At 39.8% G+C, this 21662-nt stretch overlaps 1 protein-coding gene across 1 annotated transcript in view; it reads left to right on the plus strand.

Annotated features, from left to right (window-relative positions):
* PTPRB (protein tyrosine phosphatase, receptor type B) overlaps positions 1-21662 on the plus strand; it is a 62811-nt gene that overhangs the window by 16249 nt on the left and 24900 nt on the right. The window contains exons 4-13 of the mRNA XM_009273214.2: positions 37-313; positions 8155-8433; positions 8797-9054; positions 10629-10892; positions 13346-13615; positions 15446-15706; positions 17121-17387; positions 18698-18961; positions 19956-20219; positions 21244-21507. Coding sequence (XP_009271489.1) covers positions 37-313; positions 8155-8433; positions 8797-9054; positions 10629-10892; positions 13346-13615; positions 15446-15706; positions 17121-17387; positions 18698-18961; positions 19956-20219; positions 21244-21507 — 2668 coding nt within the window. The remainder of the gene's footprint in view (positions 1-36; positions 314-8154; positions 8434-8796; positions 9055-10628; positions 10893-13345; positions 13616-15445; positions 15707-17120; positions 17388-18697; positions 18962-19955; positions 20220-21243; positions 21508-21662) is intronic.

A 21662-nucleotide genomic window follows, 5' to 3' on the forward strand; every position in this document is an offset into this window, starting at 1 on the left:
CGGCAGGTCTCTCAGAGCTTTCCCCGCTCTCCGCAGGCCGCGCCGGGGGAGGCGGCGGGATGCAGCGCCAACCTGACGGAGCGGCGCGTCGCCGGGCAGAGCGTCCGGCTGCGGTGGGGCGCCGCGGGCCGCGCCTGCAACTTCAGCCTGACCGGGCGCTCCGAGGACGGGGAGGCGGCCGGCTGCCAGCCCGCCCCCACGGGCAACGGCTCCTACGGCTGCATCCTGCGGGGCCTGGAGGCCGGGACCTGGTACCACCTCCGCATCGAGCCTCTCTCCGACGGGGAGGCTGTCAACATCTCCGTGCAGACAGGTACGGGCGGAGGGCACGGCAGGTGCTCGGGGAGGGACGCCGGGCTTTTCCTTCCCGTCCCCTTGCTTCGGACGGCTGTAAGAGGAGGAGGGCGATGCATTTACAGCTACTGTAAACCTACAGCGTTTGCTGAACATAGCTATCCTGCGCTTGAGTTGTCTTTACCCCGCTGCCAGGAATAACTGCTGCCAGAAGTTAACCCAGCAGGCTTGAAACAAGAAGGTGCTGTGAGGAGACTAGGTCAGTGCTGGGAGTACGTTTCTGCCTCTCCCTTAAGCTGCCATCCAGCAGCTTTAAGAAGTAGTAGCCCGTAACATCCTTTGTGCTCATGCAAACCTACTGGCTTCATAGTTCCTCAGGTGACAGCTTATTTACTGTGTTTAAAATACAATCTATTTCATGGCAGGTAGATCCTCTTCAAGGATAACTTACTGTTTCAGCCCATTTCTATACTTTTATTCTGTCTAACCAGAGTCTAAAAGTCAGAAAGTAAGGCTGAAACTTCTTGTTTGTATGTTTTTCTTGAATACAACCGGTGAGGTGTTACGATGTACAGTTGTGTGCAGAGCACTTACAGTGTCGCATCCATGACTGGCTGTAAAAATGTTCCAGCAGCCTGCCAGAGTGCTGCCAAGGAAAGCCCCCTTTCTGCATGCATGTTTGCGTGTGCATGTGAACAACTCAGCTGTGAAGCAATGAATGACATAGAGCCACTGTCTGCAGTGACAGAACTGGACTCTTTCTACCTGTATTAGTGTTTTTTTAAAGATGATGAAATATAGTATTGTCCAACTTCTTAATGGAGGTAACACAAGACTCAAAACAGAGCTATCTTAAATGAGGTCCATCATTAAATGCCTCCCTGATTTGCTCCTAAAGTGTTAGTTTCAGAGAGGTACTTTGTGGTCTTAGTATTGAAGATTACAGCAGTCAAATACTTAACAATTACCGGTTCAGAGACATCGTTTACTGTCAGACCCCTTTCCCTGAATTAACTGTACAAATGCACTAAATACCCTCCATTAATTTGCTTTGGTAACTCAAGTTAAAAAAAGTCAAGTGACAAGTCTGCTGGTGTGATAGCTACACGTTAAGCACAAGTCATGTCACTTGGTAAAAATGAGTAATGGTTTCTATGCAGACAGTGATTTAAATCCGTGTCATGCATCATGCCAACCGTTTTTAATATTGATGACTTATAATTTGAAAATTGAAAGAATAAATCAACCGTTATCAGTGACAGGTATAAATCACCATCGTTACTGGATAGTAGAGATCTATTGTTGAATGCTTGAGTAGAAGCAGAGAAAAAGATACCACTTTAGACCACATTTTGATTAATGCATAATCATTTAGACAGTAGCTTGTACATGTCATTTATGACTTTTTTTATCAGTAAATAGATTTTGCAAGATGGTGAGATAAAAGTGATTGGAAGCAACTGCTGCTTATAGTCATATCATGTAGCTGACATCAGAGTGAAAAGGCTGATTAAAGTTTAAGTAGAAATACTGCAAATTAATGGACCATAGTTGAAGTGAAGTTTATGTTTGGATTTTGGATAGCAGAGATCAGTCAAAAGCATGAAATAAGAATAGAGGAACCGTGGAGGTTTCCTGCAAAGACAGCTACTCAGATTGCTCCGTGGCTCCTTGCTTCCCTTGATTCAGTCACATCAGTTGCATTGCTTGATGGTGTTCAAAATACGCAATTAGCTCCAAAATTTGTCAATTTATTTTTTTCCTAGAGAATATGTAGGGTTTGTTATGCCTGTCAACAACCCATGTTGTACTGTCAATGCTGTGCATTTCAATGCAGAATGAGGGAGTATTATTCCTCTGTATACAGTTTCCACTAGAGGCAGCATTTTAAACCAATTTTCTGGAAGCTCTTTTTCACCTGTTCCTTTGTAACTTGATGTCCGTAGTTTTGTTTCACGATCTACTGAGCCTGAATGTCCATAGGCATGTGTTCCTGGAAACTATCCTGTGAATATGGAAGTATAAGCAATATTTTCAGCCATATTGTAAACAAAATTCCCACTGATTTGAATGGTAGTGGAACTGAGCTATCATGGGCTGTCTAAAAATATGATGTTTGACCTTGGTACTTAGTGAGGTTCCCTTCCTGAGCTCTTTGTCTAAGAAAGATGGGCTAAGCTGTCCTTTGGAGGTGCCCAGCTTTCTCCACTGACTATAAAAGGAGCCTAGGTTAAAGCAGGCACCTGAAGTTTTAGATGGCTGAAGTTAAATGAGAGGAATCCCATCTCATGTGTTTACTATTGCAAAATGAGGTTTTGAACATCTGTATTGTCTTGATACAATAAATGTACACGGAGAAAGTTGCAGATTCGTTTATATACCTAGTTCAGAAACTTTTAACTTTTTGCTCATATTCAATCCTGTTAAAATTTTCATGTGCTCCTTCCTGTTATGAGTTCAATTTTCATCATGTTTCTTATACGAAGTGCTGGAGTAGCTAAGCCCATAAAATCCAAAATACTTTGTTAAATTTTGAGTGTGATCTGTTCTGACTAAGGACTTAAGGTGAAAGTGATGAATAACGCGTACCGTAGTTGCAGTTGTAATGTGAAGGCTTGGAGAGGACCAAATCCCTAACTTAATTTGGCCTTTTGAGTATTTAATTCCACATTAAAATCATAGTTATGACAATGAATTAAGTCTATGTTGTTTGCAAGTTTGATATTAGAGTAAGATAATAGAGTAAGTGCGCAGCTCACCAAGACTGCATAAACTCTCAAGTAACACCAGACCCTTCATGAATCTTTGAGTAGAGAAGCAGCTTCTATTTCACTGGTGGATGCATAGATCTGAAATCTAATAATATATGGAATACTGGTACAATAATCCGCACTGGTCCGCTAAGGTAGAGTCTCTTTACTCAAGCAATTTTGATCTATGGGTAATCAATTGAAAATGGCAAGTATTTAATCCTCTAGAGCGGAACTAAAATAGGTCCTCCAAAAGGATGGAAAATATAATCACATATGCACTATATAAGCCAGTTATACACAGGTGTGCAAACACACATACAGTGTTGGCAGGTGTGCTATTTTGGTAGAATAAGAAATGAAGAAAAAGCCAATAACACCATTTATCAGCTCTGAGCTACAGATAAATTTTCCACTGCAAACCTGAGATTACAGGTGTTAGTAGGCACAAGTCTGTATATTTATTTCACATTAATATTTACCATTTGTTATGTTTTTTGAATATATGTACATAAAACAGCACATAAAACCATACAACTAGTCAGCATGCTTGACATTGTAAAGTTGAGACAACACATGCACCTGTCGGTCCTTTCATGTTTATTGTTCTCAGTAAAACTATTTTTGTTACTGAGAGCTACTCTATGACAAAAGATGGTAGGATTGTGTCTTTCTTGATTTCAGATAAAATACTTTTTAAGTTCTCAATTCTCCATATGTCTGCGCACCAGCATAACTGTGTATTTCAGTAGTGTATTTTCAGTGAATGACTAGGTCTTTAATTAAAATTGTAGTTAAAACCAATAGTATATGAACAGATCCTAAATTACAGTTAAATTTACAAATTTCAGTTCTGAATTGAAATTCAGATTTGAAATACTGGTCTTGAGAGCCGTGAAAAACAACTTGGCAATTCCCCTGCTTTCAAATATATCTTCTAAAATAGGCTTATAAGTGCCATTTTCAACATTGTTTTCTACAAAAATATTGCAGTGATATATTATGTTACTGCCTAATCCAAGCCATCTGTACTGAGAGAACTAACAGGTAAATAAATTTTTGTCAGAAAAATTGCTAAATCTTTGAATGAAAAGAGGTTAAAAATTCTACCTTCTAAGACACAGAAGAGGTAGAGTATTTTTCAATTGTAATATGTAACTCTGTAAATGCCAGAAACATGGCTTGGCCATGTGTTCACTCCTGTAAATTTCAAATTATCTGGGACAAATCTGATTTATTAGCCATCTGTAGGAACAACTACTGTGACAGGGCTCTGACTATAGGCTGTATAATCCTATCATCCATAATCACGTAATGGTTATGATCAATCGTCTCAAAGGCAGGGTACAAGAAGAAAATAAATAACCATGTTTTAAAGATTTTTCTAGGTTGCGTATTATTCAAATATATCTTCTAAAATAGGCTTATAAGTGCCATTTTCAACATTGTTTTCTACAAAAATATTGCAGTGATATATTATGTTACTGCCTAATCCAAGCCATCTATACTGAGAGAACTAACAGGTAAATAAATTTTTGTCAGAAAAATTGCTAAATCTTTGAATGAAAAGAGGTTAAAAATTCTACCTTCTAAGACACAGAAGAGGTAGAGTATTTTTCAATTGTAATATGTAACTCTGTAAATGCCAGAAACATGGCTTGGCCATGTGTTCACTCCTGTAAATTTCAAATTATCTGGGACAAATCTGATTTATTAGCCATCTGTAGGAACAACTACTGTGACAGGGCTCTGACTATAGGCATTATAATCCTATCATCCATAATCACGTAATGGTTATGATCATCGTCTCAAAAGGCAGGGTACAAGAAGAAAATAAATAACCATGTTTTAAAGATTTTTCTAGGTTGCGTATCATCCCAAAGAAATCGATATTTGTACTTAATAAGGACAATGAAATCAACCCTCTTTACTTAATCTTCAGAAAAGTCCTTGTGAAGTAGGTCACTGAAAAAAATTGGTAATTTAGTAGGAGTATGGCTGAGACTGGCAGGAATTCCCCATTACTCAGTCCTGGGCTCGTATGTCTCCGTTACTTTTTTTCTCCTGCATAAGGCAGGGGTGTTTCTGTGCTTACAGGCTGTATTTGGGAGTCATGTCATTGGGATTGGACGTAACCGTATCTATCGTTTCTATAAAATGAATCTGTAGCAGCTGTGCACACAAAGCATATCCTCTTCCCAAAAAGTGAAAATGGAGGTGCAATATAATTCAAACAACATTAAGTCTTCTGGAAGATTCCTTTGTAGACCAGGAAACATTAATTCATATAGTATCAAATGGTATAAAAATATCTTTGAGAAAATATTTTATTTCTGTGATATATCAGTGTTGTATCGTTGCCAGCAGAGACTTGTATAACAATGTAAATGGCTTTTTAAGTGTTTGTTTCCATCCAGGGCTCTTTCAGCCCAGGCACTTCCCAATCTCATTGTTCCTTTGTTCTAGCGGATGTACAAAGCACTGAGTGTTTTGTTTTCTGGACCAGATAGATTAGATAAAGTCTGAATTTCTGAACTTCACCTTCTAGGCACGCAACTCTCTTCTTTGCTAATGGACCTTAGAAGACAGATTACCCAGGACAGTATAAGCGCTTCTAAAAATGTAGGAGATATCTTCTTTTGTAGAATTTGGCAAATAATGCAGATTACAATGTTGATTACTTTTTCAGGACTAACGAGCAGTCCTGACTTTGTCAGAGAGAGAGTTAAACTTCTTGACAGTTATCATGACTGTTCTCTTGATATCAGTCAAATTAAAACTTTTTCAGCTGGCTGTGCATCTGACCATATATAGTGCTGGAATTTATTTCTGACTCCCAAAGTTTGACCTTTCTGATTAGAACAATTGCCTTCAAGGAACAAGATTATATCCTCACTATTCACTTTTGCCAACATAATAGTCTTTAGTGGCTCAGTATATATTATAGGTGGAGCTGGTAGTCAAGCCTATTGTTAAGATTTCCTGACACTTTTCATTAAAACCTCCTGTTTCAATTGCTGTAACTGGGTGAAGTTTTAACTATTTGGCCTGAAGTTTGATGTGCTTGGTCTTTGACTTGAGTATTAATTTTTTTTTTTTTTCAGATTTAAGCAGAGTTAGTTTGGCCTTTAAGAAAGAGGTCAAGAAAAGAAGATAGTTATTTTTATTTATTGATTTTGTTACTTTAATTTTCATCTCTTTTTCTGAAGAGCACTAGCGTCTCTGTGGCCCAAAGCAAGAATTTGAATTTAAGCAGAGACAAGTTCAAAGGAATGCAGTATTTTTCACAGAGTCACAGAATCACAGAAGGGTTGAGGTTGGAAGAGACCTCTGGAGGTCATCTGGTCCAAGCCCCCTGCTCAAGCAGGGCCACCTAGAGCCGGTTGCCCAGGACCATGTCCAGACAGCTTTTGAATGTCTCTATTTTTATTTATTGATTTTGTTACTTTAATTTTCATCTCTTTTTCTGAAGAGCACTAGCGTCTCTGTGGCCCAAAGCAAGAATTTGAATTTAAGCAGAGACAAGTTCAAAGGAATGCAGTATTTTTCACAGAGTCACAGAATCACAGAAGGGTTGAGGTTGGAAGAGACCTCTGGAGGTCATCTGGTCCAAGCCCCCTGCTCAAGCAGGGCCACCTAGAGCCGGTTTTGCCCAGGAATGTCCAGACAGCTTTTGAATGTCTCCAAGGAAGGGGATATTCCCTTGAAATTCCTAATATACTCAAGTGACAGAGCATACCACCAAAATCTGGCACCAGTATGTTCTCAGCAGAGCTTTGTAAGAAACAATTAAACCCTCTGCACCATCCAGGCTTTGAAGGAAAAACAGCTTAAAGGCTACTAGCCCCATGATACTCCTACTGCTGTATTCGTAGGGTGGGGGTAGGTTCAGCTTTGTCCTTTCAGAGTTTACAGTGCGGTTTTTAATTATGTGATCTCACATTCTTTATCTGCCTTGTTCAGGGAACCAGGCACCAATGACTGCATTGGAAAAATGGTCTTACTCTTCTGTGTTTAAGGCATTGTTCATATGGAGACCTCAATTCTCAGCCTGGATGCATCATATGCTCCCTGTCTTATGCTAGGCAAGAGTAGCACAGAATGTACTCAGGTGGAAGCCAAATTTAGTTGTTAAATTGTTGGGAAACCTTTATTCTTTAACTCACCAACTTGTGAATGCTTGATTTTGCTGCTTTGGGTTGTTTTACGATACCTTTTTAATATGAATTGCTTAACCTTACTGGGAGACATAAATGTCAATACCTTAGTACATCAACATATAATACATTTCTTTTGATTTGCATGAAGTTTTGTGAGTTACAAAATACACCCGGAGAATACAAGCAACAGTCTTTTGTTTTGGTAAATGTTTGCCATCCCTTTAGAGTGTATCGTATGTTACAGGTGATTTTACTTGAAGGCTCCTTAATAAACAACATAACAAATGCTGAGAGTTTCTCAGAGAAATAGTCCCAATTAAACATAGTTCCTAAAAGTTTATCCAGTATACTGTTTGGAGTTTTTTAAATTTATATGAACAATACTACAGCAGAGCAGAAGCATATTCTATCAGAATCTGTTTGAAGTTAATACTGAAAACAAAGGATTGTTGCCCCTAAAATTGTATAAATGCTCATGCCCATTAGTGATAAAGTGTTTAGCTTGAGTGCTAGGAAATGAAAGCCACTGGTACCATTGTATCTATGAAGCTACATTACACTGAGGCATTGAGTGTAATTTGCTGGGTTTTCATGTTTGCTGTTTCTTATTAAAGTTGTTACAGTTTTACTATCAGCAGATTTCCACACTTGTCATATACATCCACAACTGGAAGTGTTTTTCTACGCGTGCGCGTGCATGTGTGTGTGTGAGTGAGCGTGTACACATATACGCTAACACTTCTGAATTCTGCAGGACTCTTGTAGACAGTAGGTTTCAGTGATAGCAATGTTTATAAATGGAAAGAAAAAGACTTTTTGAAAAGCATTGTCAGCATGATGATGATAAAGGGAGAGTTTTAGGAGGTTTTTTGTGCTGCTGTGTAAAACTTCAGACAATCCCAATGCAAGAAATATTAGTTTATGTTTTCTGTTTTTTTTTTTAACTACAGATCCCTTACCACCACCTCGTTTTGAAATTAATAAGGAAAAAACTACACTCACAAGCTTGCAGGTTCAGTGGGATCCTTCCTCAGGAAAGGTGGACTTGTATAACCTAGTATTATTTGATCATGATAATAAAAAGATACAAGAAGTCTCCGTACCAGGAAGAATTTCAAAAACAGAAAATACTTTTTCCAGTCTCATCCCTGGGAATAAATACAACATTGTCCTCAGTGCAGTTGCTGGAAATAAGAGTACCCTGGAACTTCACATAAGTGGATCTACTGGTAGGACTTCTTTTACTGTAGTTCATCTAAATAAAACCACTTACGGTATTTTGCAGTTCTGCATTTTGAAATAAACAAATATATATAATTCTTCTACCTGGCAAGAGAGATATATATATATATATATGTAAGTATCTATTGATTATAAGTAGAAATAAACAAAACATGAATCTCTGACTAACATAAAGAGTAGTTTGCTAAGAATGGAGGCATGTTGTTATGGTGTATTTGGACATAAATTTGCGGTTGGGTTTTAACTAACCCTAAAGAAACTCAAGATATTTCAAAAGTAAATCTGTTCAAAATGGCTGAAATTGTGGAGATAACCATTAGGCCTTAAGCATGTGGTTTTTATTCCAACAGTGCCATCCCCTGTGAAAAATATTCAGGTCAGTGTCAAGACAGACACTATCCATGCTTCATGGTCTCCTGGCTCTGGGCACGTGGATAGTTACAGACTGGTGTTACTGGATGATCATGTCCCAGTTCATGAGATTCACCAAGAAGATCCTCTGACCTCCTACACTTTTTCGGGACTTACAGCGGGCCACCTGTATAACCTCTCTGTCATAACCCAGGCTGCAGGATTGGAGAGCAGCAGTTTTCAAACAGTCAGGACAGGTATGATTTCAGAATTCGTCACAACAGAACAAGAAGCTAAGGCCATAATCTAATAATATCACAGGACATGTTTCAGAATAATAAATGATTCATGTTCCAAGTGTATATTCCCAGACTTCAGTGGCTGAATTACCCTTGGTAGGTGTTTCGCTCCAAAGGCTGTAGAGGGAGTTAGAGACACCATAAGCTTGTTTAGCTCCCTAAGTTAGCACTGCAGCAAAGTTAGCAGCTAAATTAGCTTGTAGCGTGTCTGCAGCTAACTTAGCTGCACTGCTTGTTGTAGGCAGCTCCATTAAACATGTAAAGTTAGGTGTTAACAATCTGAGCCCAAGTGCCCTAGTATCACCTCATATCTGTGAAAGAGGTTCATCTGACTCCTGTATGAACTTCTTCAGTGAATTGAGGCACTGTGTAGTCTGGTTATTTCACAGTACTGAAGGCAGTTTAGCTCCATGATTCTTACTTAGCTGAATGGGAGATGCAGAGCTTGTGAGTTTTGCAAAAAAATATTTTCTGTGACTTTTTTTCCCTGGATTGCAAAATAGCTGCACTTCTGAAAAGGAAGTGGGAAAAAAATGTAGAGCAGGTCAAGAACTTTAAAATTTAATGTGTTGTTTTTTTTTTTCCACAGAGAAGTATTGATTCACAGAACCAGAGTTTTAGAAATTAAGGGTTTTTTCAGGAAGGTTTTTCAGGATAGAGTTCTGTGGTCATAGAGAGAAAGATAAGATGACATCCTACTAGAGTCCAATGGTTGAAACATTCATGTAAGCAAAAACAGGGTCATGCCTTTGCTTTCTTTAATTTCTGGGAAACGTAAGGTGCAGTTTCTCCTACAGAAATCTCACCATGTAAACATAATTTAATACTAAGTGAACAATATTGTGATGTCTAAGGCGCACAGATGAGTGCTGTTGTCACCTAGCACTGGCTGTTCTGGGGATTATACTCTTGTTTCAGTTTATTTCTTCAGAATTTTTTATTTCTTCCTGTTGTGGGGTGCAAAAATTTTAACTCTCACAAGTTTTCTCAGAATATAAAAGCACTCCATCTAGCTTGCAGCATGGTCCTCCATTTCAGTACCTAGCGTGCCCCAAGCCTGAGAAATGAAGATACTGGAGGTGGCTATGCTTTTCTTTGGTGGAGCATTTGAATGAAGGAGTTTGATTCCAGTCCCTTCTATGCTGGTATAAATCAGGCATAGCTCCAATAATGCTATAGTGTTTACCAAAATGTACGCAGGCATCTCTGTTCTTAGGAGCATGTGCCTGGTCTGTTTTATAGTCACTCAAAATGACTAGTGTGAGTGCAGACATGGCTAACTGATTTTCTATTCTGTGAAACAAGAGTGGGCATCATAAGAGGTGTCACTCTAAGCAGTAGGATATCTTACACAGGGCTGGGTTCAGTTTCACTGTGACCAGACTTTGCCCTTTCACTGTTCAGGCACAATCATTCATACTCCATCTCATATAACTATTCAAAAGCAAAACTTAACTATTGCAGTTTGAGGCAGTAGGTCTTTTATGTTCTGTGGTGGAAGTATTTTATTCTTCCTTATTTTCTTTTTTTAGCCCCAGCTGAAGTCCTAGATTTGACGGTGACTAATGATGACAGCTTAGATGCTTTAGAAGTTAAGTGGAGAAGACCTTCGGGAAACCTCGATTTCTATAATATCACTCTGTCTCATCTTGGATCAGTTAAAGAAGTCAAAACTCTGCAGCCACTGGTCACAGAGATTCACTTTGACAAGCTAACTCCAGGACGTCTTTATCAGGTTACTGCCCGCACAATCAGTGGTGAACTGTTTACTGATCGGATGGCAACTGGAAGGACATGTAAGTCTTCTGCTTCAGTAAGAACATTGTAACCAATGCTATTTTTGCCTACATTGGCCTTGTAGAAAATCATTGTAGGAGACAAAATGGTTTGTATTCCAGGCAAAATAAGATAAAGAGCACAATATTGTTCCGGGAGTACCCCTTCCTGACTCTCTGGCAACAGTTAATCTGGCAGCCAAAAGCAGCTCCAGCATAGCTTGGGAGCAGGAAACTAATGCATTTTGGACCTTATAGTTGGGTGAGTCTGTTACAAAACTGTTCCATACTACTGCACTTCTGACCAACTTTGTTACCTTGAATTCAACTCAGCATAGTATATAAAATGAGTTACATTATGGGGAAGTCTGCATGTAGCCAAATTGTTAACAGATTTTTAAGTAATTTTGCAAGGTCTGATATTATCCCTTGCTCCAGACACAAATCTACAAATAGGAAAAGATTAGGTCTCAGCTTTCTTTACTACCAACAGCATGGATTAAGGAAGGCATGTGGCAGCCTGGGTAGAGCTGGGTTATGGTTTTTTTATCTTCTTTCAGAAGTATAATTTTCTTTCATGTATCTCTTGTATGAGTTCTGAACCTGAAAAATCCTGGCATAATTCTCCTACAGCATTACTGGCCACAGTCATCTTCTCCACACCGGCCTAGCCCAGGCAGAATTTAGATGGGAAAAAATATATAAGTGGGTGAAGAATATGTACATAAATTGTTAGTAGACTCAGAGCCAAAAAATATAAGATGTGTGTGTGTGAGAGAGAGAGAGCAGAGTATTTATTTTAGAGAACATTTATCACCTACAACTAAACATCTCATGTGAAAGGCACATCCTTGACATATCTAGCTGCTACCCCATTCTCAGTGCAGGCTGGAAGACACCTGAAAAGCCTTTCATGTCCAGTAAGTACAAAGCTGGACTGGTTGTATGCACGTCTTTTTTGTTTGTCTAGCCTACCATTAAAGATCTTTAAGATTACCATTTCCATCTGAAGGGAGAGCTTCAGGCCTTCACTCAAACCACTGACCCCCAAATCTGTGACCTAGACCCAGTACTTTCAAAGTTGGGGATCTAGAAGTCCCATTTCCAAGGATGCTGATCATGTGCAATTCCTTCCCTTGACTTTTCCATAGATAACAAGAGCTTTGAAAACAGAGTCACTTCAGCAGAAGCTTTGTGGCCTAAAGATAAATTTGTAAATCCAGGCTGTCAGGTCTACAGATACTGAAGGGGTTAGACTCTTAGGATCCCTCTGTAACTCACAGAGAGAGACGGGTGCCCAAGAACATTATCCACATCGCTGTGTATTGAGAGGGTGCCTACGGCAGCAGAACCTGCTGAGGAATGTTGTCGTAAGGAATATGGACATCTCAGGGACTGAAACTTTGTACCATAAGGATGTAATGATGTCCAGCCAGTCTGACAAGGCTGAACTTTATCTGTTATGATGTAAGTACATCTATGCTTCCTAACAAAACACTGTGTGTTTTATCCACTCACTCAGCAATTGAAACACATCTCCCATATTCACTGGCATGTGGGAGATCTAGGTTTGATACCCAGCTATGCCTGTGGGAGGTGAAACTGGTAAGCATTTTGTTGTGCTGGTAGAAATCTCTCAATCCTTTGCTAGGTACTGAGCAATTAAATATTAACTAAGCCAGAGAAAATGTGAGAGCATGATTCTAGCCTTGTAGTTTACAGTTAATACTTGCTGATGGTTTCAGGGCTCCAAAGCTGATCTCTGAGTATCTTAACACTAAGCTATAGGTATCCTAACCTAAGGGTCTGCATCTGTCTTCCAGTCTCTACTTGGTGGGGTTAATATTTAATTATTCTGTGAAAATCAGAAAAGCTTCAGTGGTCCAGTGTGACCTGCAGCAGTAGGTCAGGAAGGTTGAGCATGTAAATTCAGGACCCTTGGAAGTGGAGACAGGATGGAGTGGATGCTTTAATGGACCTCAGTTTGAACCTTGGTGCCTTACAGCTGGGAGGGACTAGGACATACAAGGCCTTTGCAGAAGAAGCCATCAGACTTTGCATTTCTGCTGCTGAGACCAGAATTTGGCCCATAGTGATTGAAGTTTTGGCCTTAGCTTTGAAAAACTGATTGACAGTTTCTAAGTGAACTTAAGTCCAGGCGACAACTGGGAAGCTAACTGAAAACTGCAAGATGCATCTGAGAAGTGCATGGGGGATATTTTGGCTGCCCTAAGAAGGGTTCCCTATTTCTGATGTCAGAAACCAACAGTGAAAAAGTGAGTGGTTTGAGTGGGGAAGAGTAAAAATTATCTTTAAAATTAATGCCAACCTTTGTAACAAGTTGCCTCACGTTGCTCTAACTGATCCAAGTACTTCTACAATAGCTATGCTGCGAGACAGGTTTTGCCAGTCTGCAGTACGTCTTACCAGAAATACCCCATTTCAAAATTACTCTCTCAATCTCTGTATTTCAGTTCCCCAGAAAGTTTCTGAGCTGAAAGCCGGTGGTGGTGGCTGGCTGAGGTCTCTGCGAGTGAACTGGCTGCCCCCTGCGGGAGACTGGGAGAGGTACCACCTGCTCCTGTGGAACCGCTCGGCCCTGGTGCTCAACACCACCCTCGAGAAGGACACCACGGAGTACCTCATCCACGACGTGGGCCTCATCCCGGGGAGGCAGTACGATGTGGAAGTCGTTGTGGAGAGTGGCGATTTGCAGAGCAAGACTAGCTGCACGGGGAGAACAGGTCAGCGTGCTCGTCCGGGAAGTGTGAAAGTGCAAAATGTTCAGCTGGGCTCTGTGGACAATCAGAAAGAAATAGTACTTGGGAATCCACAGATGAATTTCACTATTAATACAGTAAAAAGGAGCTCCCTGGTGAAAAACAGAAATAATTATTTTTAGCAGTTCTATGAAAATTTTCAGGGTTATTTTTGTGGTAAATGTATTGTTAGTGAAAGTTTTGAGAATTATATCATCATTCTGTCATGACTGAGGCGTAACATTACATGTATAACATTTCACTGTTAGATTTTGTAGCTGATTGCAGGCACCCTATATAGTTTTTTAAAGAGAGCAATATAGATTTCTTGTATTGTTCATCAGTGTGTTCAGTGGCAAACTGGTTTACTTGCTAGCTTGTATAACTAATTAGTATCAATAGTGTTAACCAAAACCGTCTGAGCCATATGTTAGTGTGGGTGTTCCATAACATCCCAATTCTTGTTCCTGTGCTCCAGAAATAAAATGGGGTTAGCCAGTTCAAGTCAGCCTTTCCAAAGGAAATCCATATACACTGCAGTGACATTGCTGGAATTCTTTTGGCGCGTGCTAGTCAAAGCCACATCTGGTTGATTGCTTCAAACTTAAAAAATAGTTGCAATATAATTGTTAATGGTTCTGCTCTGGGAATGCAAATTAAGTGCAATTCAGAGGACAAGAAGACTTGGAGGAGGAGTATCAGGCAAGGCTCAAGCCTGAGCCTTATCTCACAGGAGAATGTGAGATAAGATAGGGCCACCCTACTTTATCCTCACACTTCCTGGTGCCCGCCTTTCCTGCTACGCTCTTACCTGTCATTCCCCGAGGGCTTCGTTTTGTTGATTTTGCACAATGGCAATACCAGTAGATGCTACAGAACTGAAGTTTTCTCTAACTTCTAGCCAACTTGATCAGAGGAAGGCAGATTCTCATCTTGCTTACTTTGATATACGTTACAAATAATTTAAGTTTATGGTGTTACTTTTAATTGACACAGCTAAGTGATTAGAACATAGTCCAATAAATAATATCCAGCAGTGTGTGTATCACAATTGTATTTGACCCACAGGCAAGTACATAATGTACCTGTTATGAAGCAGAGGTATTAGGCCCTATTCTGACTTAATTTTCTCTTACGTAAACCCACAGTCTTGGAAAAGTGGTGAGTGATTCCACTCAACTTGGAAAGTGAGTTGGATTTCAGCGTAACAGGGACAAAATCAGATCAGGGGACTACGTTAGGTAACAGATGCCCTCTGTATGCATGCATGCACACACACATGAACACACACAGAAGTTCACTGATCAAATTCTTTCTTTTATACCACTGTAAGTTTGGAGTGTCTCCCAACTTCACTGAGATATGAACCAGTGCAAAATCAATGTCACTCTGACCTTATAATTTGCATCCTTGTTTGCTACAGCTAAATCGGTGTAGATCTATTTTATGGTACAAATGTTTTATATGCCTGTCTAGCACCCACAGTTCAAGAGGAGGCTCACTGACTTCACTGCATTTCCATTCATACTGAAATATATATCCTGGCATAAGTTTAAACCTAAGCTTTACAGCTATAATGCATTGCTGAAGTCTGCTGCTACAGCCCTTTACTGGAAGAGTAGCACAAATTCTAGCTTTGTAAGACTGGCTTCTTTAGACAAAGGTAAAGAATCTCCTCTTGATTACAAATACTCTGTTGCTGTCACATTTCTGTCTTACAGAACAGATTCCTTGAGATACGGAGCAGCTTGAGATATGACATGTGTGCTCACTACAAAGTCCTGTTCTCGTTGTGATATTTGTGTACTTTTACAGCTCCAGAGCCTGTTCTCCAGCTCCGCGTGAAGCATGCTAATGAGTCTTCACTTGGTGTCATGTGGGTGACCCCTGTTGCAGAATGGGACAGTTACGTGGTTTCACTGGGAGACAGGGATCTTACTGTCATAAAAAAAGGGCTTGCAAAAGAAGCTAAGGAATTCACTTTCACTGACTTGGTACCTGGAAGAAAATACACAGCTACCATCACTACCATTAGTGGGATTTTAAGCAACTGGACTTCAGTGGAAGGAAGAACAGGTATCATCCTGTCAAACTATTTTAATCTTTACTTCTGTTAACTGTTAACAACTTTCTTTGCTTTGTAGTGAACTGAATGAACTCAGTGTCTAAATATCAGAAGTCTTGAATTTACATTTGTTTCTTCAATAGAAAAGTTATGTTTCTGAGTCTCTCATTTCTGACTGTCAGTTATCTTGCAGTATTTATTTAAGGTTTTGGGGAAATGGATATGTAATTCTTAGCAAAACAGTTTTCTGAAATATTGTGTCACGTCTGATCGATGTACATCACACAGGATTCCATATAAGAAGAACAATTTTCACTGGGTATCTTCAGGAAGGTCACTTCCTTGATTCAAAGCATTCATCATCTGGAAAAAAAAAGCACCACCACACAGGAAAATGTTGCTTTAGGGGGAACATTCCAAGGTTGACATTGTCAAATTAAAAAAAAAAAAAAAAAGATTTTGGATAAAATTCGTGCTAGATATTCCATTCCTTTCTGTTCTTTCTTTTTCCTTTTTGGTCTGGCTAGGGGGAACACCAAGGTTGACATTGTCAAATTAAAAAAAAAAAAAAGATTTTGGATAAAATTCGTGCTAGATATTCCATTTTCTGTTCTTTCTTTTTCCTTTTTGGTCTGGCTAAGTTCACCAGCTTGTACTTAGATAATAATTGCTTTAGGGGGAACATTCCAAGGTTGACATTGTCAAATTAAAAAAAAAAAAAAAAAGATTTTGGATAAAATTCGTGCTAGATATTCCATTCCTTTCTGTTCTTTCTTTTTCCTTTTTGGTCTGGCTAAGTTCACCAGCTTGTACTTAGATAAATGTCATGTTAGTTTAACAATTAATTCATCTTTTGATGCTAGAAAAGTTAGTATCCTGCAGATCTTCTGACGTAAAAACTAAAACCAAAACCATCCGTCTCAGTTACCCCCAAAATTAAAGGGTCTGACACTTCTCTGAGGTATAGATGACCGTGCCTGAGGTATTCATCAAACTAGTTTGCCATTTAATAGGAGTGAGAGATGGGGAATGGGAGAGGAAAGGGTGAATGAAAGACACAGACTGCATTTGAAATAGTCATCACAAAACCAAGTGATTTCCTAAATTGATGGCTTTTGTTTAATGGTATTTATAAAATGCCATCTCTTCCCGTTCACTGATCTTGAATCATTTTGGTCTGACTGAGAAAAGCTGTGCTAAAGCCACAAGACCTTTCTGTGCCTTAGATAGTTTCCCATAGACCACATCCCATCAGACAGGAAGCAGTCCACAGTCAGATTATTTTTAGTGCTGTTGAGTCTGGCTGCAAATTGGAATGTTCTTTTGATGCACTTCCTCAGTGTGACTAAACTTGGGTTATTTGGGGCATTTTGTTTTGTTGTATTTTGTTTCTCCTCAGTAACTTTATGACAATTTTTTTTGCAGTGCCAGCCCAAGTGACTGGTCTGACCGTGGCAAGTCAGGGATCAACCAACAGCTTGTTCACCAACTGGACAAGAGCGCTGGGAGATGTAGACTCGTACCAAGTGCTACTGATTCACGAGAATGTTGTCATTAAAAATGAGACTGTTCCCAGTGAAACCAACAGATACCACTTCTATCCCCTGAAACCTGGAGGACTGTATTCAGTTGTTGTCACCACTGTCAGCGGGGGGATATCTTCAAGGCAAACGATCGCAGAGGGAAGGACAGGTAAAAAGGAAAATACTCCAGCATGTCTTTTGTCAGTTCCTAAACGCTGAATTTATTAAAGAGAATGGTCTTGTGATTAAGCCACTGGACTGAGAATTCAGGAATACAGGAGTTTCAGCCATATAATTCCTGTGTGTGACCTCAGGCACACTGTGGTCCAGATTCATGTTAACGTAGCTTTAGGGAGCTAACTGCTCTGCCTCCGACAGGAACTCTGTACAGCAGGATCACTCTGTAGTGAAGACAAAAATACGCCCTGAGAGTGATGTACAGCTGTGGTGGGTGAATCACTCCTTGGAAGGGATTTTCTTGTTCCCTTGACTAGATGGCAGCATAGTGTGATTGCTCCTTACTTAGGTGTGCAAATTAGCTGCCTAAAGGTGGTGGGATGAATTTGTGTCTCAGTCTCTCATGACCCATTCTTTTTCTCCAATCCAATATTAAAGAATGTCCACCAGGGTTAATTACTCATTATGAGGCCCTTCTATACTGCATAGGACAGGATTTACTATTGCATCAAATTTGTAAGTTTAATGACTCATGAAATGTAATACCAGTCCTTTGGATATTTATATAGAGGGAAAAATTGACAACACAGTGCAATTTCACCCTTTATGTGAATTTGGCAAAGGCCAGGCATTCCGCAGCTTGCTCCAACGTTCTCCTTGAAAACAACTATTTTCAGGTTAAAAAAAAAAAAAAAAAAAATTGGAGAAGAATAACACTAAAAGGCTTAAAGTACATAGACATTTTGTAAAATCTTCTAATATTTTTGACTCTGACAGCTGATGGGCAGCCCCTCTACTGAGGTCAGTTCAGTGCATCAGAGTCCAGTGAAAATGTGGCAGTTCATTATGATTAAGGTCTGCCCCTATAACAACTGATAATTTTGTATCTGAGTGATGGGCGTTCTAGCAATGTGGAGCCTTTGAGCTCACCTTGCTGGCTTGAAAAACAAGTTTCATTCATGTTTTGGCCACTAGGTGTCAGAGAACTCATTGTAAATGAAACACATTCTGCTATGGGCCTCAACTTCATACAAGCCTCAGTAGTTATTGCTATTACTGATGAATGGCAATTTGAGAGGATAACTTATCTTCTGGGATTTTAGAAGTGCTGGGATCATGCCACCAAAGACAATTTCCTTCACTGTGTTCCAAAAAGCAGATGAGTGCTGCTGAGTGGGAATCAGTGCAGAGCTTCTCAGGAGTCCCAGACTGCTTATTTTGCAGGGTGGCATTCCAGGCATTCTCACAACAATAGGAATTGGCTAGTTAAAGCTCTTCTGGTTTTTCCTCTTTGTCGCACAGTTCCTTCCAGCGTGACTGGAGTAACAGTAAATAACTCAGGTCGCAGTGACTACCTCAGTGTTTCTTGGCTGCCAGCTTCTGGAGATGTAGACAGTTATTTGGTAACACTCTCTCACGATGACCAGATTGTTCAGACTCTCACCATTTCCAAATCCTTCAGTGAATGCTCCTTCAGCAGCCTTACTCCTGGGACGCTTTACAATGTGATGATAACCACGAAGAGTGGGAAGTATGAAAATTATTCCTTCAGCCAGGAACGAACAGGTAAAGAGAGCCTCTGAGCAAATACAGTCGCCATAACCACTTTGTATAGCCATTATCAGTGATCTTTCAATATCTGACCAACCTGGGACGGGTGAGTAGGGGTTGGAGGGTCAAACTATAAAATTACAGCTTTACTGACTTAGTCTTATTCTTATGCCCCTACTGCTGCTTTATGTCATCCAAAATTACTTTAGATGAATAAAAGTCATGTGTCGGTCCTTGTGAGCGAGCAGAAATCATTTATCAGTTTTCGCTCAAATGCATTTTCCTGCCCTTAACCCCTCTACTTGGGTCTTCAAGTATATCCTGCAGAGCATCCCCCCAAAAAGTTACTCAAACAGTGAAAGAACAGGATAGGAGCTAACTACTAAAATATTAATAAGGTGTCATGTAGATGAATAACACCCATGTCTATTGTTTTTGGTCATGTAACACCCACGTCTATGGTTTTGGTCATGCAGTGTTCAAGGAGATTATAACAGGAATAGAGAAATTTCAGAGAAGAGTGGCAATAATGATGGAAAACTTGTTAAAACTTCCTCAAAGATTGAAAAGACTGAGGCTTTACACTTGGTAAACCAGTAGAGTAAAAGAGAGATGGTAAGGGGTGTTAAAACAACAAAGAGTATCAAGTTAGTGCAATTTTAGTCTTCTCATGATGTAAGTGAAAAGCCAAGGGACAGCCATTTAAATGAGGAGAAGCAAATTCAGGACTAGTGTGAACCTGTGGAACTCACTGCTATAAGCAAAACTGACCAAGTTCCAAAAGACCAAAAATTGGAAAGGCAAACTATTGTCATATGACATAAAGCAGCCTGGAAACTGCAGAGTTACTATTTTAGAGGGTAGGGTATTGCTTAAATCCACATTGTGGTCTTTTTGCAACTTCCTCAGAAAAGTCTGGTAATTACCACAAATATAGTCCACTACAGCAACTCCTGTTACTTCAGGAAGTTACTGCTTTCTGAATCTTTAATTGTGTTTTTTCTTTCAGTCCCTTCAAGTGTTCAGGGACTTACTGTCAGCAATTCAGCCAGAAGTGACTACTTGAAAGTGTCCTGGTTACATGCCTCTGGATATTTTGATAATTATGAAGTGATCATCAAGAACAACAATGATTTCATCCAAACAAAAAGTGTCCCAAAGGATGAAAATGAATGTGTGTTCACTAATCTGGTCCCAGGGAGGCAGTACAGCGTCACAGTCAGCACAAGGAGTGGGAAATACGAAACTAGTGAAAGGGTCTATGGCAGAACAAGTAAGTAAATACTCCAGAAACATCCTGAGACACTCCAGGATTTTTTTCTATTTACCATAGCTGGGCTCAAAAATCTCATATGATTTTAACATAAAATGATTTTTTTCTATTTACCATAGCTGAGCTCAAAAATCTCATATGATTTTAACATAGGATGTTGAGTGTGACCCTTTGAATGTGTGTCATTCCAAATAAGGAAAGCAGTATTTAGTTTATGACCAACGTTTAAGTTACTGACATACAGAAAGTGAAGGAAGAGACCTGTGCTGTGAACTTGGAAAGCAGATCTTGAAACATGGAGAACTGAAAAGCAGTTGTACACATTTCCACATAAGCTTAGTATTTGTGCTTAAACTATGCCAGAATATACAAGACAGTTTTTTCTGGTCATGGAAGTGTATAAGGAAGAAGATAGGCTAGACCTTACTCTACTTAAATAACCCCAAGAACTGGAGTTGGAGGGCATGGGACAAGAGTGGTAAGGTGGCTAGTTGTGAGCCGGCAGGGATCTGGATGCAATCTGCCTGTCTTCACCTAGCACTGCATGTAAGCTAATGAGCCATGCTAAGAAACCAAGTTTATTAACACAGATGTAGCACTGAGCAAAAATAACTGACCTGCATTTGGCAGGAGTTGGGAACTGCGCAGTGTGGTGCTGCATCACGCAGATGGCTTGCCTTGGGTCTTCACTAGCTCATGCCTATTTGCACCACATTTGTTGTACATGCAGATCCTACTCAATTTTTGTTGGCTATGCAAACTCCCTGCAGGCTCTGTTATTATTCGTTTATTATTTTTATGCTGATAGATTGTAGACTCCCTGTTCTGAAATGGGGCCTTCCAGTGTTAGATATGGTGCAAACCACAAACAGCAACCCTTGCAAATAAGTGCAATCTACTGCTTTTCCTAGGGAACTAAATGAAAAGTTTTAGCTCAGGAGCATGGCCTCAGAGCTGTTATCTTTTTGCTGTGATCTGGTAATAAGTACTCAGAAGTTTCCTATCTTTCTTCTCACCTCTTCAGTGCCAGAGTCAGTGAAGGAACTGACTCTTAGTAACAGAAGCACAGAAGATCTGCAGGTAACTTGGTCAAAGGCTGAGGGGGATGTTGATAAATATGAGATTCAGCTCCTCTTCAATGATATGAAGATCTTTCCACCCATTTTCCTTGGGAACACCATTGAGGAGTATTGGTTCACAGCTCTGACTCCAGGACGTCTATACAAAATTCTTGTCTTGACAATCAGTGGAGATGCACAACGTGCTACTTTCATAGAAGGCCTGACAAGTAAGAAATAATGTGGTATTTAAAATGTGTTGAGGCTTCTCTGAGGAAAGAATGAGGCACAGAAAATCAAGGGAGAACCATGATCTTATTTGAGCTCCTGTAACACTGGCACAAAGATAGCAGATCTCATTGAAAAGCACAGTAGTACTTCAGCC

Source organism: Aptenodytes forsteri, unplaced genomic scaffold (genome assembly GCF_000699145.1).
Source record: "Aptenodytes forsteri isolate BGI_AS27 unplaced genomic scaffold, ASM69914v1 Scaffold366, whole genome shotgun sequence".
NCBI lineage: Eukaryota > Metazoa > Chordata > Aves > Sphenisciformes > Spheniscidae > Aptenodytes > Aptenodytes forsteri.